This window comes from Zootoca vivipara, chromosome 7 (genome assembly GCF_965207765.1).
Source record: "Zootoca vivipara chromosome 7, rZooViv2.hap1.1, whole genome shotgun sequence".
Lineage (NCBI taxonomy): Eukaryota > Metazoa > Chordata > Lepidosauria > Squamata > Lacertidae > Zootoca > Zootoca vivipara.
This window is the reverse complement of record NC_142590.1, coordinates 73787116-73804610: the sequence shown is the minus strand read 5'-3', so window position 1 is coordinate 73804610 and position 17495 is coordinate 73787116. Positions and strand designations below refer to the sequence as shown.

The window sequence follows — 17495 nt, the reverse complement described above, 5'->3', positions numbered from 1 at the left end:
GACCCAAGGAATCAGGCAGTCCCTGAACACCAATCACATGCCACTGCTACTATAATGCCCCCCCACATTTGCTGCACTGTTTCAGTATTGTTAGGGGCAGCCACCAGGCCGCTAGACCACAGTGCTTTCTGTAACACATTGGGTGACTAGGTGACAGCCAAGCCAGGTCAGCAACAAGCCAGCATCAGCACCCCCAGGACACTAGCTCAGGTGGGTGTGAATGCCCTGTGCTGAAGGGCAACAGCTAGGGAAGTGTAAATACTGCCTCCAAAGTATCTGCCACCTGGGGCAGCTGCCTCACTTTACCTAATGGTAGAGCCAGTCTTGGAAAGAATCAGTTTTTGTTTTTATTTTAAAGCACATAACATGCATGGCCCTAAATATGGAAGTTCTTCATCCTTATCTGCACCTGGCCATTTGCCTGCATAGATGACAGACCTGTTTGGTACCTCCTTGAACAGAGTCAAGCACAGCAAGATGCCACATCAGGGACGGGGGAAGGGGGTTGCGGTGGGGGCAGTCCGCCCTGGGTATCACCACTAAGGGGGGTGACAAAATGCCGGGTGCCACTCACTGCAGGAACCTGCAGCGCGCCTTAGCCATGCATCTCTCCTGGGAGGGATGCAGTGGCTTGGGCGCCTGCAGGCTCCATGCTGCCCCAAACAGTCCACCTGCTGCCTCCCCCTCAGCTGCCTCCCCCCTCAGGAGCATCCTGCCCTGGCTGTCCCCACCTCCGTGGGCAGCTGTCCCCGCCCCTGGGTGCAGGGCATGTGCACTGCCCCAGGCGCCCGATCAGCTTGGTCTGTCACTGCGCCAAATGTCATAGAATCATAGAGTTGGAAGAGACCACAAGGGCCATCCAGTCCAACCCCCTGCCAAGCAGGAAACACTATCAAAGCATTCCTGACATATGCCTGTCAAGCCTCTGCTTAAAGACCTCCAAAGAAGGAGACTCCACCACACTCCTTGGTAGCAATTTCCACTGCCAAACAGCTCTTACTGTCAGGAAGTTCTTCCTAATGTTTAGGTGGAATCTTCTTTCTTGTAGTTTGAATCCATTGCTCCGTGTCCGCTTTTCTGGAGCAGCAGAAAACAATCTTTCTCCCTCCTCCATATGACATCCTTTCATATATTTGAACATGGCTATCATATCACCCCTTAACCTTCTCTTCTCCAGGCTAAACATACCCAGCTCCCTAAGCCGTTCCTCATAAGACATTGTTTCCAGGCCTTTGACCATTTTGAACTCCCTTCCCTTTTAGTATTTCTGTCCATGGGATCTCACCCAGCGTTTCCCTAAGTTTTCTGAAGTCGGCTTTCTTAAGGTCTAGGATTTGAGTCTTAGTATGCTTGGTTGCTCCTTTCCGCTGAACAATAAACTCCAGAAGAGCATGATCACTCCCACCTAATGATCCTGCCACTTCTACCCCACTAACCAGGTCATCACTATTGGTTAGGACCAGATCTAAAATGGCTGATCCTCTTGTTGCTTCTCCTACTTTCTGGACAATGAAATTGTCTGCAAGGCCAGTGAGGAATCTGTTCGACCTTATGCTCTTGGCTGAGTTTGACATCCAACGAATATCAGGATAGTTGAAATCCCCCATTACTACTATCTCACCTCCTTTTGAATGCCTGGTCATCTGTTCCAGGAAGGCATCATCTGTGTCCTCAGTTTGGCTTGGGGATCTATAGTAAACTCCCACAATGAGATCAGTGTTATTTTTCTCTCCCTTCATTTTGACCCAGATACTCTCAACTTGGCTTTGAAGTTTTAAATCCTGGATCTCTTCACAGGTATACACATCCCTGACATATAACGCTACTTCTCCTCCTTTCCTGTTTGGTCTATTTCTCTGAAATAGATTGTATCCCTCTATTTCTACATTCCAATCATGAGACTCATCCCACCAGGTTTCAGTGATGCCTATTATGTCGTATTTAGTTTGCTGTACCAAGAGCTCAAGTTCATCTTGTTTATTTCCCATACTCTGTGCATTAGTATACAGACATTGAAGACCGTTGATCATTCCCCCATGTCTCTTATTTAAGGATATTTTCCTCCCATCACTAGGTCTGCGTGCTTTTTGCTCCATTTGGTCCTTGACATTTGGATGATCATCTTCAGAACTTGATAGACTCCTACCATCAGGACCACTGTCTCCCTCCCCCACATAAGTCAGTTTAAAGCCCTCCTGATGAGGTTTTTGAGTTTCACAGCAAAAACATTCCTCCCAACTTTTGTGAGGTGCAGCCCATCACTTGCCAGAAGTCCATCTTCAAGAAACTGCAGGCCGTGATTTAAGAATCCACACCTGTTTGCACCATTTGCGAAGCCAGTTGTTCACTTCCCCTATTTCTGGGCTGTGTTTCCCCTACTGAATCATCTGCTCCATATTCTTCAAGTCGGGCTAATACTAATGTCCATACTAAGTGTTACGCCAGGCTTGGATTAAAAGTTTCCTGTCACTAATGATGGGAAAACAGAGATGGAATTCTGACTGTGTTCCTGCTAATGCTCTGATCTTCCAGAATCACCCAATTATTATATGTATCTCTCCATCTGGACCTCGTGTCATTTCTGTTGCTTGCACGAGACCTTTACATTGGTCATTGAGTCTGTGCTCTTAATTAAATGCTGGGCATTCCCCATGTTGCTCAATGAAAGCGTTGTTGGCGTGCCATGTTTTCGTTCTTTTGGATGTACTTGAAAGCCACAGTCACATCAGTGTCTGTGACAAAATACTTTGGGTGTGCTCTTATAGATGTGCTCATATATATGTATTTATGCACTCACACAGAGAGACGCACATTGGTATTTATCTATTGTAAAATGTTTGAGATATTTCAGATAGTAAGTGGTCAATAAATATAAACAATGAGCAAACAAATGAACAAATGAATAAAGAAAAATGGTTTGGTGCATACAGATTCGTAGTATCTAAGTCTCAGAAACCTGGAAACCCTTTTTAGAGCAGATATCCACGCAGTCTCACCACCATGTGAGAAGCTGGCCATGGGTCCCACCTGACGTCATGTCTCATGTGGCTCCAAAATGCATCAAATAGGTTTTAATGAGTGTGGTTTGCCTTTGTGCTAGCTCTGATGCTGATTGCATCAGCTGCATTTTGGGAGTCAGGAAGCAGCTTGTCAACTTGGATCTGCTGCTGAGTGAGAAGCGGAGCGTTTGTTGTCTTCCAAAAAGTGCCCTGCCCTTCTTTGACACACCTATGTAATACTTCCGTTTCCCTCCACCTTTCCAGGGAATACAGGAGATGTTTTTGATACTCCCAGTGTTATCACTCCAGGTTGTTTGGAGCCCCAAATGAAATGTGATTTGGTACTATCAGGTGTGCTCGATTTGTATTGAAATAATTTTATTTTTAAATGCTTGCACATTAACAATATTAATTTAAATAGAGTGGTACTTCAGAAGTTGAACAGAATCCATTCCAGAAGTCTGTTTGACTTCCAAAACATTTGGAAATCAAGGTGCGGCTTCTGATTGGCTGCAGGAAACTCCTGCAGCCAATCAGAAGCTATGGAAGCCGCGTCAGACATTCGAGTTCCAAAGAACGTTCACAAACCGGAACACTCCCAGGTCTGCGGCGTTTGGGAGCCAAAACATACGACTCTCAAGGCATTCGGGACCAAGGTATTGCGAATGTTTTTGACAACCTCACATATACAAATAATATTTGCCTCCTTTGCAAATCCCACAGGGACTGCGCGCCAAAATTTGAGGGACCCAAAGTAAAAGAAAGTAGAGAAATCAAGTGCTACCGGCAGATTTACCAGGTGGCTGGCGAGACATTAAATAAAACAGAGGTTGGTTCACATTTGTAAGCTAGTGGTTCACCATTCTTTATGGGGAATGAAATGATCAGTGACTACTAGCTATTATGGCTATGCTCTGCTTCCATAGTGAGAGGTTGTAATAATTCTGAATACCAGTTTCTGGAAACCACAGGTGGGTAGGATAGTCTTGTGCTCAGGTCCTGCTTGCAAGTTTCCAGCAGGCATCTGACTGGCCACTGTGAGTGCAGGATTTTGGACTAGAGGGGCCATTGGCCTGGTCCAGCAAACTCTTCTCATTTTATTATGCCATAAGTCATGGATTGCCAATCTGGTGCCCACACAAGCACAGGCAACCCATAGAGACCATCGCTGGCACCCACAGGGTCCCTCCCCACTCCTCCCTCCAGCCTGTGTTGAAATTAGGCTTGAAAGAAGTATTCTCTTGTAGCCAATGAAGCAACATGTGCTCAGTTGCAGTGTGCATCTCCAGAATGCAGACGTGTCCATGGGCTCAAAAAGTTTGATGACTCCTATGATCGGTGTTGGGGAAAAAACAAAGGCATTTGAAAGAAAGAGGCTCAGGTAAGCTGGCTGGTCAGTTTGGGAGAAGGGGAGGGCACATCAGGGAAGGGAGAGTTGGTGACGGTGCAATGAAAGCCCACGCGGAGCGTAGCACTCTTCAAGTATCTCAAGGGCTCTCACATGGAAGATGGAGCAAGCTTGTTTTCTCCTGCTCTGGAGGGTAGGACTCGAACCAGTGGCTTCAAGTTACAAGAAAGGAGATCCCTACCAAACATCAGGAAGTACTTTCTGATGGTAATAGCTGTCCGACAGTGGAATGGACTCTCTTGAAGGTGGTGAACTCTCCTTCCTTGGAGGATGTTAAGCAGAAGTTGGATGGTCATCTGTCATGTTGTTGTTTAGTCGTTTAGTCATGTCCGACTCTTCGCGACCCCATGGACCATAGCACGCCAGGCACTCCTGTCTTCCACTGCCTCCCGCAGTTTGGTCAAACTCATGTTCGTAGCTTCGAGAACACTGTCCAACCATCTCGTCCTCTGTCGTCCCCTTCTCCTAGTGCCCCCAATCTTTCCCAACATCAGGGTCTTTTCCAAGGATTTTTCTCTTCTCACGATCTGTCCTTCCAGTGAGCACTCAGGGCTGATTTCCTTAAGAATGGATAGGTTTGATCTTCTTACACTCCATGGGACTCTCAAGAGTCTTCTCCAGCACCATAATTCAAAAGCATCAATTCTTCGGCGATCAGCCTTCTTTATGGTCCAGCTCTCACTTCCATACATCACTACTGGGAAAACCATAGCTTTAACTATACGGACCTTTGTAGGCAAGGTGATGTCTCTGCTTTTTAAGATGCTGTCTAGGTTTGTCATTGCTTTTCTCCCAAGAAGCAGGCGTCGTTTAATTTCGTGACTGCTGTCACCATCTGCAGTGATCAAGGAGCCTAAGAAAGTAAAATCTCTCACTGCCTCCATTTCTTCCCCTTCTATTTGCCAGGAGGTGATGGGACCAGTGGCCATGATCTTGGTTTTTTTTGATGTTGAGCTTCAGACCATATTTTGCACTCTCCTCTTTCACCCTCATTAAAAGGTTCTTGAGATTCCTGCTTTACAGGGGTTGGACTGGATGACCCTCAAGGTCCCAACTCTACAGTTCTATGATTGTTCCTGCCATGGTACGTAAGTCTGTACTAATATGTACATAGCTGAGTAGGAGAATCAATGCCAGGTTCGGAACAAAGCAAGCAACAAAGAGTGTATTGTTGCAAAATAAGCAGATATCCACAAATGTTTATTTATATTATCCGTTCTAGGTTTAGATTTCATTTCCTTTTTTTTTTTTAGTGCAAAGCCTCATTTTTTTTAAAAAAATCATTATGTGCAATGTATGAATTGCTTGATTCAGAGCTAAGCTACCAAAGATAAATCTACACAGCTTTGATTCACTGGACTCCTTCTCTGCTTTGACCCCAAGTGCAGCTGTCAGCAATGTGTGCGGTATGATCAACCATTGCAATCCACCCCATTGGGAAGGCTTGGCGAGTTAATGCTCCATTCAGTGTTTCACCTGTGAAAACAAGGATTGTTCTGCTTGTGGGTAAAAAAAGTCTATGCCTCCAGCTTCCTACTTGGGGTGTGTGGGGGGGGGAGGTGTCTGCCTCCCTTCACAGGCTCCCATTCATTAGCATAGTCAAACACTCCAGTTGTCCATTCCCTCCATCCATAAGAATAAAGGCTGGGTTAGGGGAAAAGAGTTTATTTCTTGCCATTTCCCAGGAGAGGAGATTTCAGGATAAATGTATGAAGCTGCCCTCTCATTGCTGCTTGGAATACTTTGCTTGGGAACAAGCTGCGTTGGGAAGGAACAGGGTGTTGAGTTATTTCGCACATATGCGAATGGTGCCTGTCGGGTGGCCACCTGTCCTATATAATACAGGATTGTCCCATATTCCAATGTAAAATGTGAGGTCTTGTATTGATAGTTTTGTCCTGTATTGCCCCTACCCACCCACCCCTCTCTGCCAAGTTAGGGATCCTTTCCAAATCCATGTGTTTGAAAGGGTGTGTGGAAGGTCATGTATTTTAGCTCTGGGTAGCCAAGCACACAGATTTACAAATTCGTGTGTGTGTGTGTGTGTGTGTGTGTGTGTGTGTGTGTGTGTACACATGTGTGACAAATTCCAGAGGGGCCATCCTGCTGTAGATTGCAATGGATTGCTTTGAAGTCACTTCAGCACCAGATTTGGGGGAGGGATTGCTCCCCAACTGCCCCACCCTGTATTTTGCCAGAACAAAGATGGCAACCCTAGTGTATGTGTGAATTTTTAACAATACAAGTGGGACTGCATAAAAATGTTGCAGTGAGATATCCCTTTTTGAGATTCCAGCCACTCTGTTCTATCCCCTTCCCTCCCATCCACTTTTCGGCTTCATCAGAGAGACCGAAACAAAGAGGCAGGAGAAAAGATTAAGATCCTTTGTCCTATTTCCCGCCACAGGAAGTAGGGGATATGACATCAAACAGTCCTGTCTTCTACAAAAAATGCAGGAACTTGCTGAGTCTTAACCGCTTCATATGCTTATTTAGTAAACGTAATTGCGGGTGGCACTGTGGGTTGAACCACTGTGCCGCTTGGGCTTGCCAATCAAAAGGTCAGTGGTTCGAATCCCCACGACAGGGTGAGGTTCCGTTGTTTGGTCCCAGCTCCTGCCAATCCTAGCAGTTCAAAAGGACACAGTGCAAGTAGATAAATAGGTACCGCTCCGTCAGGAAGGTAAACGCCGTTTCCGTGCAATGCTCTGGTTTCGCCAGAAGCAGCTTAGTCATGCTGGCCACATGACCCGGAAAAACTGTCTGCAGAAGCGGACAAACGCTGGCTCCCTCAGCCTGTAAAGCGAGATGAGCGCTGCAACCCCAGAGTCATTTGTGACTGGACTTAACTGTCAGGGGTCTCTTTACTTTAATTGCCATTTTGGCAGCAGATTTCCCCACAAACCCTTTGCTCTGCCATAAACATCAGGAAAAACTTTCTGACAGTAAGAGCTGTTTGACAGTGGAATGGTCTTCCTTGGGAAGTTGTGGATGCTCCTTCTTTGAAGGTTTTTAAGCAGAGGTTAGATGGCCATCTGTCATGGATGCTTTAGCTGAGATTCCTGCATTGCAGGGGGTGGACTAGATCAGTGTTTTTCAACTTTTTTTGGGCAAAGGCACACTTGTTTCATGAAAAAAATCACGAGGCACACCACCATTAGAAAATGTTAAAAAATTTAACTCTGTGCCTATATTGACTATATATAAAGTAATTTTTCAATTTTTCCCATGGCACACCAGGCAACATCTCGCGGCACACTAGTGTGCCGCAGAACAGTAGTTGAAAAACACTGGACTAGATGACTCTTGGGTCCCTTCAACTCTACAATTCTATGAACCACTGAGTGAGTGCACAATCCTCATTGGGCTGTTTGTAGGGGAGATTCCCCTTGTACCTCTGTAAGTCATGGGCTTCCCCCACCAGCATGCCTGCCAACGACTCCCTCTTGAGCCTAGGCAACACCATTTTGGTTACCTAAGAGGCAACACTCACAGCCTAGCACCAGAAATTGATGGAATGATTATAGTAGCAGCTACTTTGAAGTAAGCCCCACTGAATTCACTATGACTTACTTCTAGGAGTAGTTTTCAATTTACTGTACAGTATTCACTTTACTGCCAAGTTTGCACAACTGGTGAGAGAAGGATTGAGCAAATACAGTTAAGAGACTTTCTCCTTTAACGGGTAAATGGGGAGTTATGATTTAGCAAGAGGCTAAAGGACAACATCCATCAGCCATTGCAATAGAATTTAGAATGATGAGAGTTGGAATCCAGCAAAATCTGGAAGATCTCATGTTCCCCTTTCCCTTGCTGTAGGTACCAGCTTACTTATTCTTTTCCAAGGGTCCACACTTGAAAAGACAACAGAAGTCAATTAGAAATCTTCAGCAAGTTTATTGGGTCCGTTTATTAAAAATTTACATATAAAAATGACTGTTTAAAAATAAGACTACCCTGCCCTGCTTTTCAGAAATATATATATATATATATATATATATATATATATATATATATATATGCTGTATATATATATACTGTATATATATATACACACAAACACACATATTTATATATTTAACTTTTTTTAAAAAAAAAACTTTCTTTTTTTTTAAAGAGGAGGGAAAACAACAAATTCTCCATCAATACTGTCAAAGTCAAGTTGGGGGGTGGGAACAGAGTATTCCAATCAGAGATGCTCCAGTTTGGTGGGGGTTTTCTGGAGCATCTCATTCTAACTTACATATTTTAAAATAATATTTCCTTTTTTTGAAAAGCAGGTATTTGTGTGCAACTGAAGCAGAAAGCTATAGACAAAGGAGCTGCTGGCGCTGCTTTTCACAGTGGAGAATAACAAGGGAGAAAACAGCATGGTCTTCAGCTTGAAAACGTGAAAAGCTGCCGATGTCTCTCCCTCCATAAGCAAACCTTATTTAAAAAAAATAAAAATGAAATTTAGCAAGGAAGAGGATTTCTTTTCTTTTTTTTGACCAGGCATGTTGATGTCCGAGCTCTTGAGTGCTCCGCAAAGCCCCAGGAAAGACTTCATTGGCTGCCAACTAACCCCAGTCACTCTTGAAAATAATGTCTGCCTCACTTCCTGCGTCTTCTCTGAACCATCCACCTGTTGGGGCTCAACCAGTTTCGACAAATGGCTCAGCCCAACCATCCATTTCAAGCCAAGGGAAGGAAAGTATTTCAACATAGGGTTTCTTTGTTTTTTAAAGGTTTTTTTTTTATCTAGGCAAGTAGGGAGCAGTTTCAGCTTCCCCTCAGGCTTGTGTTATATGAAAACCAACAACCATTTACAACAGGAACGCCAATGATGAGTTAACAGGATGTGTCTGCACCCATAAGGTGAGGTGTCTCTCAGCCCCGATCATTTTCTGCCAACCTGGTTTTCCAGCTGGTCAATTCTGGCAGTCATCTGAGCAAGTGGCTGCATTAAGGAAACTAGCACATGCAAGATCATGTGAACAGTCATTCACAACTCAAGGCAGGGGCAACTAACCTCCCAGTTTGGTGCCTGAGATACACACACACACACACACACACACACACACACACACACACCGCCAACAATTTTTTCTGGCTCCCAACTATTATTTTTTTATTTGATGGCTGCATTTCTAGCTGACCGTTTTCTCCAAGGAAGGAAGGAACTAAAGTTGGCTTACTGTCAGGGGCTGGACTGAGGAGGAATGGTGGGGACCGCCCCCCTTCTCTCGAACCTTCCTGAGAACTGGAGGATAGTATAGATTTAGAACAGTGGTTTGCAGAAGGACATAGTTCAGAGTCTGCAGAGGGCAGAAGCTGGGAAATACTGGAAGAGGAACAGCAGGAAGAAGAAGCACCAGGCGAGAGACAGCTGATAGACTCAGTGTCCTTGGAAAGCATTCCTGACCCCCCCTCCCAGGATCAGGAGTGCATTGCGGGTAGTAGAATAAAGAGCTCAGAAGCAGAAAGCTCAGATTAACAGGGGTGATGTTGAATAGGAAAGACGTAGGGGGGTGGGACTTTACTTGGAGCAATGCCATTATTTAGGGAAAACTACATTCCTTCGTCACTCTCTGTGAATTACTGAATAAATTGCTTGGTTAGAACTTTTATTGTTTCTCTGGTTCTTGGCTGCCACCGTAGGAGGGATCTGATTCCCCGAAGCCTGACACTTACATGGTTATCTCACCCTCCTCATATAATCCCCACAACCTCCCTGTGGGGTAGGTTAAGCTGAAAGGCAGCAAGCCTGAACCAAAGTTATCCAGTAAGCCTCATGGCCAAGTGGGGATTTGAACCCTGGTTAGACACAGTGAGCTGATGGGGATGCAAATTCCCCCTTCTCTCTGGGTAATCAGATAATTATATGATGAATGGAGAGGCACATGAGGACTGTGTGCCTGTGTACATGTGCCTGCCTGAGTGTGCACGCAGGTGTGTGAAAGTGTGCCCATGAATGCAGCATGGCCACACCCACCACTGACATGTGAACTCTGCAGAGTTGGCCAAGGGTGAATGTTCACCCTGCAGGGGCTTTTCCCCTTCACGGTGGAGTCTTCACTGGCTTTGGGACAAAACCCTGAAGACAATTCAAAATCTCATTAGGATAGCATGCAGAAATCCATTACCTTGCAGAAAACTGCTTGCAAAAAAAAAAGTGTACATATTGGAAGAAATTCACACAGAAACGCTGGCAAATTTTCATGCCTTTTTAAAAAAAAGAATCGACAAAATGAGGCAAAAATGTGGGGACTTGAATTTAAGGTTATAAAAATGAGAAAACTGAAAGTAACAGATTCACTCATCCCTAGTTCCACCCCAAGAGCACAATTTTAGCCTAACATCATCAGAATGAGTGACAATGACTTGCATAGGCCATCGAGTAAGCTTCATTGCTTAATGGAACTTTGGGCTTGGCTTTCCCCACACCCAAACTCATCCATTCTAGCCGCTGGACCACCTTCCCACCCCTGAAGTTATTGCTTGTCACAAAGGTGGCATCAAGAGCGCTGAACTTCAGCAGACACTTTGCACATGAGCTCTGGTGTGCACTTCCCCCAAGACTCTGCCCTTTTAGGTACAATTTGCCCTCTGAAACCCTGGAGAATGGGATACTTAAAATGAGAATCTAAATCCTTCCAAGAAAGGGGGGGGGGAGGCAAAATACCAAATGTTCCTGCCCGCTTTCACTTTTCATGAAGGTTATACCAAAAAGGATATTTTTATCAGTGAGGTCTTCCAGGATTGCAAGACTGTTTGTCTGGAACTGTACCAGGGCTTCACATTCACACGGGTTGCGGAATTCAGTTTCTCCCTTGCCTTCCTCTGAAATAACATAAAATATAGTAGAAACATATTCAGATCAGCACTATCGACACTTAATAGCACCAGAGGCCCCTGATTCCATAGAAAATCTTCTTTGATCTGATGTGATCATCACCTTGCCACTGACTTCTACACAATGTCTGGGCGAAGTTGGTTAACTGAAGGCAACCAAAATGTGAAATGCAGTTAGCTTTCTGTGATTTAAAAAAAATTGTCCAAGGGCTGCAATGAAGAACTGAAAGGAGTCGGGGGAACAATTCTCAAATTGCCACAAATTGCAACCTTAATTGACATACTGCATGCAATATATGCAATGCTCTAACTTTCTAATAGGGAAAAGCCATTATTATTATTATTATTATTATTATTATTATTATTATTATTATTATTATTATTGAAAGTCTACACCTTACCATCTCCAAGTCTCTGTGCTATGAGGCTTATTCACACATGCACTGAACAGGGATACAAGCTGTGACCAAGTATGTGCTTGTTGATTTGTACAGCTCAATTGTTGTGCGCATGGCCACACAGATTCCACATCTGTGGAGCACCACAAGTGAAGAACTGTACCGCAGCTCAACTACTAGACCTGTTCACACGATACACACTGAACACAGGTTCAGGCTGTCTCTACACAGCTTCCCCCTTTCTTTTAGGGGGGATACTAAATCTAGCATTAAATGACCTGGAAAGTGATGTAATGTGAGGCAGGACACAGGATCGTGCACAGAATGAGCTATTTGCTCACAGGATTTCCTGGAGCACGGCATTCAAATACCTGACAGTAGAAGCATAGCAGTAAAGGTTGCCGCCAAGATTCCGCCATCGCTTACCAGGACAGATGTTGACTTTGAGGTTGTCGACAATGTTCGTCATGGTGTTGAAATCTGCGGAGTACGAGAAGTGCTGCTCTACTGGCTCAGAAGCAATTGCTCTCAGTTCCTCTTCAACAGCTTTGCCGACTCCGACCGCAAACATGGTAATTCCTGCAGAACCGGCAACATGTATAGGATACAAGGGTTTCAGTTTTTGGGAACTCAGGCAATTTGTTTGAATCTCAATAGCCAGTGCGATGGGATGCCATTCATACATAGTGCATGAAGACAGAACCAATTGTTTCTGAGAGAGGGAGGAGTTCCAGAGCTGGGGTACCACCACCAAGAAGACTCTCCTTTGCATAGCAAGCCTAGGCTGATGATGCAGCTTAGAGAGCCTTCCTGGCCAGTCTTCCTAGTTGGTCAGGTCTGCATGGAAGTAGGTCTCCCGGGTATTAGTAAATCACTATTATTATCACTATAATTTGTGGATTTCTATACTGCTTAATGCCAAACTAGGCTTCTACACAGTTTAGAAAGTACAGAAACCAAAGGCACAAACATTAAAACGCAAAGATCCATAATTAAAATACATAATAAAACAATCCCATTAAAATATGAACATCCATCGCTGAAATACGCAATAAAACAATTCCATTAAAGCAACACAGCAATTAAAGCAGGAGACTCAGGTCAAGAGACCAAGGGGGTGACTGGGCAATGAGGTGCATCATTGATAGCTGGTGGAAAGCTAATAAGGATGAGGCCTCTCTTGTTTCCGTAGGACATGTGTCCCATAACACCAGCGCTACCAGAAAACGAGTCTGCCTCTGCATCACCACAAGCTGGTCATAATTAGGATGGGGCAAATCTAACCCCCTTCCCCTTCTTCTCCCAGAGTAGTTTTAACCTCAGGTCTTGCGCCAAGCACAGAGCGCTCTTCCAAAAACCTCCGCCCACACCATGAGGGAAGAGTTCATGACAGAAAACAACTGAAGTGGGAGAGAATCATGGGAGTTCTATGGGACTGGGTCAATAGTGGGGTCCAGATTAGGAGCCCTTGAGGTCCCAGGATACAAAATGGCTGATCCCTGTCATGTAGGCAATGAAGTGGAATACCATGCAAGAAGAGAGAGCTATAGACAGGAGAGCACAGGATTAAAAAATATTGTGTGTTCAGTTTTATCTGCCCTGCTCTGTCCCATCATGACCGTGCTCTTATCCACCTATGGGAAAAGAACAAGTCTTGAAAACCTGGAACCAGATGACTGAAAAAAATGAAAAAGACACAACTTTCAATGAGAAGTAAGCGGCAGCTTCCAGGCCTAACACTGGCAAAGGATGAAAACCTCTTTTTCCTCCCTTTCTTGTTTTGGGTTTAAGCTGCCTATCCTCTTCTGGGCAGGGATAAGAAAGGCTGCTTGTACCTTCCCTTTTTCTCATCTCTTGGGAGTTCAGCGACTGGCTAGAAAGCAGCATAACCGCCTCACTTTTTCTAGGCCCTGTAATTTGACACTCCTCTGCATTTTCCTTTTGGCAATAACAGGAGGAAACGAGAGAGAATTCGTTAATTAGCCACAAATTCCTGACACTGCCCAGAAACACAGAGGCAGAACAAACTGGCTGGAATGCTCCAGCAAACCTCTGGCTGGCCTGGTGCCAAGAGCAAAGGAGTTATTTGGCTCAAACCCTTAGAAGGCAGGCATTGCCATCCCAGACAGTCCGCCTACAGAGTGGCTCAGCCCCTGTCTGCTTTCAACCAGCTTTCAAACTAGTTTAAAATAAACAGGCATTCCTTCCCCCCATGAGATCCTGAGAACTGTAGTTATGTGATGAAGGGGTCTCTAACAGAATCCTCAGCAAGCCCAAATGGCTACAATTCCCAGCATCCTTTTAGGGAAACCATGACAACTCATGAAAGAAACCGTTTAGAATTTGTAGGTGCTAGAAGGAGAGAGAAGGAAGCATCTCTTGGTGGTACAGCATGTCTGCATACAGAAACTCCAGGTTCAGTCCCTAGCACATGAGTCAGGAAACTTTTCCTGCCAACTGGGTGGATCCCACACTCCTCTACCCTTGCTGGACCATGTTGCCACATGGGAGAGGGGCTGCCCATCTGTCAATCACCGGGCTTCACAAGGACATCAGGTCACAACTTCTAAGGGGCTAGCTAGAAAAAAACATTACCTCAACCAGCTTCAAAATTTCCAGAAATCTTACATCTTTCCTGGCAGTGGCTTTCCAGGGTTTCTTTCAGACAGCCCTATCTGGAGACAATGGAGACTGAACCTGGGACCTTCTGCATGCAAAGCAGGTGTCCTACCGCTGAGGCACAGCGGCAATTCATAGTCCAACCTCTATGGCCAGAACATACCTAGAGAAAAGAGTTGTATGGCAAAATGCATACAGTTGGAGATCAAGTGCTTTAACTGATTGGAGAAATTCAGAAGCAACCTCCTTTCAGCTCCTCACCCATGAATAAAAGCTCCGCAATACCTACAGATGAAACTCGGAAAATTAGAATATCATCGAAAAGTGCATTTATTTCCATAATGCAACTTATTATTTTTTATTTTTATTTTTACAAATGCTTTCTTTTGGAAATTCCACAGTAATAAAACAAATAGTTACAATAATACAAAAATAAACATCACTATTAAATTTCAGTAATTACATTCCATTTATAATTGACCCGCCTAACGACAAATAATTACAATTACAACAAATAAAGGTTTGCATATCTTGCTTTGCATGTCATGCATCTATCTCATATATTGGTTTCACCTTTTAAGTTGCGTTACTGAAATAAATGCACTTTTCGACGATATTCTAATTTTCCGAGTTTCACCTGTATAGACAGATCCCAGTTACACCCTCACCTGACTCCTTTGCTCTTCTCGCCCACTCAGAGATGTCATCTTGAGAGCGGCCGTCTGTGAAGACCAAGCCCACTCTGGGCACATTCTGGGAAAGGGGCCGGGCCCCTTCGGCCTCCGAGAAGCTGTGCTCCAGCATGTGCTTGAGGGCCAGGCCTGTCATGGTCCCCTTCTCCATGTACTGCACCCTCTGCACCGCTTTCTTGACGTCAGCCACCGTTGTGTGCTTGTTGAGAGGGAACTCAGTGCGCACACGGCTCGAGTACTGGACCAGCCCCACGCGCGTGCCGTGAGGGGACACATCGAGGAAGTCCACAATCTGGTTCACAAACTGCTTCACCAGCTCGAAGTTCTGAGGCCGGACACTCTTGGAGCCATCGATAACCAGCACCAAGTCGATGTGCCCAGCTTTGCACTCTATAGCCCAAGGAGAAAAGGGGAGGCGAAAGGAGACGAGTGTTAGCCTTGTCTTCTGAAATAGCAGCAAAGTGAGATATATGGTGGATATTGGACCATCACCCTCAAGTTGCTGAAAAGTCCAGACTGGGCACCTCCAAGCTGTGAGGATCCCAGCTTCACACAGTTGGAGAATTCCCTCACAATCATGTAGCTCTTTACAAGACCTTTGGAAACCCAATCCCAGTACTGTTTCTAGACAACTACAATGTACCTCACACACACGATTTTCAGTAGGCAATCTCTTGTGCCTTGCCTCTTGCATCACCAACATTCTGCTTCCTCAGCAAACCACACAGACAAACTGTGGGTCAACAGTGCCCTCTTGCTACCAACTGACACCACAGCCTAATTAGGACATGCAAATCCCTCTGTAAGATTGGGTTACAACCTGACATCCCGGATATTGTTATTATAATTATTTTTCCTTTTGAAGTTTTACAACATCATAAAAAGAAACTTTAAAATGAACATGAAGCAAATTTCTTACAAATACAATACTGTTCCTCTCTACATTTTATCCAATGTTTTTCAGTAAGAGATTATGGTAAGCACAACTTTAGAAAGTTCAAGCCAACAGCTCCCCCAGAATTTGTTCCTATAATCATCAGGTACTCCTCCTCTTAGATAAGAGGTTAATTTCGTCTTTATAGCAAAATGCTAAACTTTGATAAACCACTCTTTCCAACAAGGGAGTACTATGTCTTTTCATCTTTGGGCATATAATTTTTGTGCAGCTGTTAAAATATGAGAAGCAAGTACTATGTGCTCCTTCTATATAGAAAGTGGTGTGTGTGTGTGTGTGTGTTTGTGTGTGTGTGTGTGTGTGTGTGTGTGAGAGAGAGAGAGAGAGAGAGAGAGAGAGAGAGAGAGAGAACACAAAAGTACCAATGCAAGAAGTGGTGGTACTTCATGATTCAGGATTCTGCTTAGTATTTTAATGATCTCACTATTCTGAACACCTCTTATTAACTTTTTTTATTTAATCTTTTGCTTCCTGTCACACATTTTTGCAAATAATACACAAACTCCTCTGTTGTAACCTTAGATCCCACGATACAGGAGGCACTCTTTCTTCTCTGAGGCCATTGCCACCCACCTCGGCAAATCCAGTCTAATAACACACAGCAACTAATGCATCCCTCAGCTCCTCCTAACCAATCATGCATTTCTGTTACGTGCCAACTGGGACACTTTTTGTTGTATTTTTAAAAGCAGAAACAGTATCTCTGAATGTGTGTCCATCTAAGAGATATCTGGAAGAGTGATCAGTCAGGATCAAGACATCGCCACTTACCTGGCTGCCATCTATTTGAAATGCTCTGTGTCATGTGAGATGTCATGGCTGGGAATCTGTTTTAGGTATCAAAGAGGAGCCATGCATGAAGGACATTCCATAGCAAGGAAGACCCCTAATACTCACTGTTGCATGTCTTCTTGTCTGCCTGGAGCTGCTGACCCTCTGGGCAAAGACAGTGGTAAGAGCCTGCAGTGCTGACGCACTTAAATTCACATCCATGCTCTACGCTATTGCAGAGGTCGCTGGCTGAAACACAAATCATGGGGATAATTTCATCTAGCTACGGAGTTCAGTACGCTGCACCAGGCAGAGAACCATTAGGACCGTATGGTGAAGAAGCTATAAACTATGTTTTCTGCTGCTCCAGAGGGGAGGACCCGAACCAACGGAATCACATGACCAGAAAGGCAATTCCAACTAAATATTAGGATTTACTTTCTGACAGTAAAAGCTGTTCAAAAGGGGAATAGGCCAGCATGGAAGGTGCTCGACTCTCCTTCATTGGAGGTTTTTTTAACCGTCTGGATGGATTCTTTGGTTGTAATTCCTCCATTGCAGGAGGCTGGACTAAATGGCCCTTGTGGTCCCTTCCAATTCCACAATTCTATGGTTCTAAGGCAAATTAGAAAGGCAATATTGCCTTTGGTTATGTTGATCACCAGGATTCTCCAGCACTCTTAGGAACATGTTTCATACTGAAGTCACAGCCCATAAATCCAGCACATCAACGTCCCTTCCACCAACTCTATGGGTGTCTTCTTTTGAGACATCCCAACTCATTTTCAAAACAGTTCATTTGGCAAACCTAGTAATGAA

The 17495-nt window shown here is 44.5% G+C and overlaps 1 protein-coding gene across 1 annotated transcript in view; it reads right to left on the bottom strand.

Moving 5' to 3' along the window:
* Window positions 1-8622: 8622 nt before the first annotated feature.
* The window catches only part of MATN4 (matrilin 4), a 38288-nt gene continuing 29415 nt past the window's right edge, over window positions 8623-17495 (bottom strand). The window contains exons 7-11 of the mRNA XM_035121696.3: window positions 16803-16925; window positions 14927-15340; window positions 12066-12218; window positions 11125-11229; window positions 8623-9342 (exon numbers count right to left, since the gene is read on the bottom strand). Coding sequence (XP_034977587.3) covers window positions 9287-9342; window positions 11125-11229; window positions 12066-12218; window positions 14927-15340; window positions 16803-16925 — 851 coding nt within the window. The 3' untranslated portion in view covers window positions 8623-9286. The remainder of the gene's footprint in view (window positions 9343-11124; window positions 11230-12065; window positions 12219-14926; window positions 15341-16802; window positions 16926-17495) is intronic.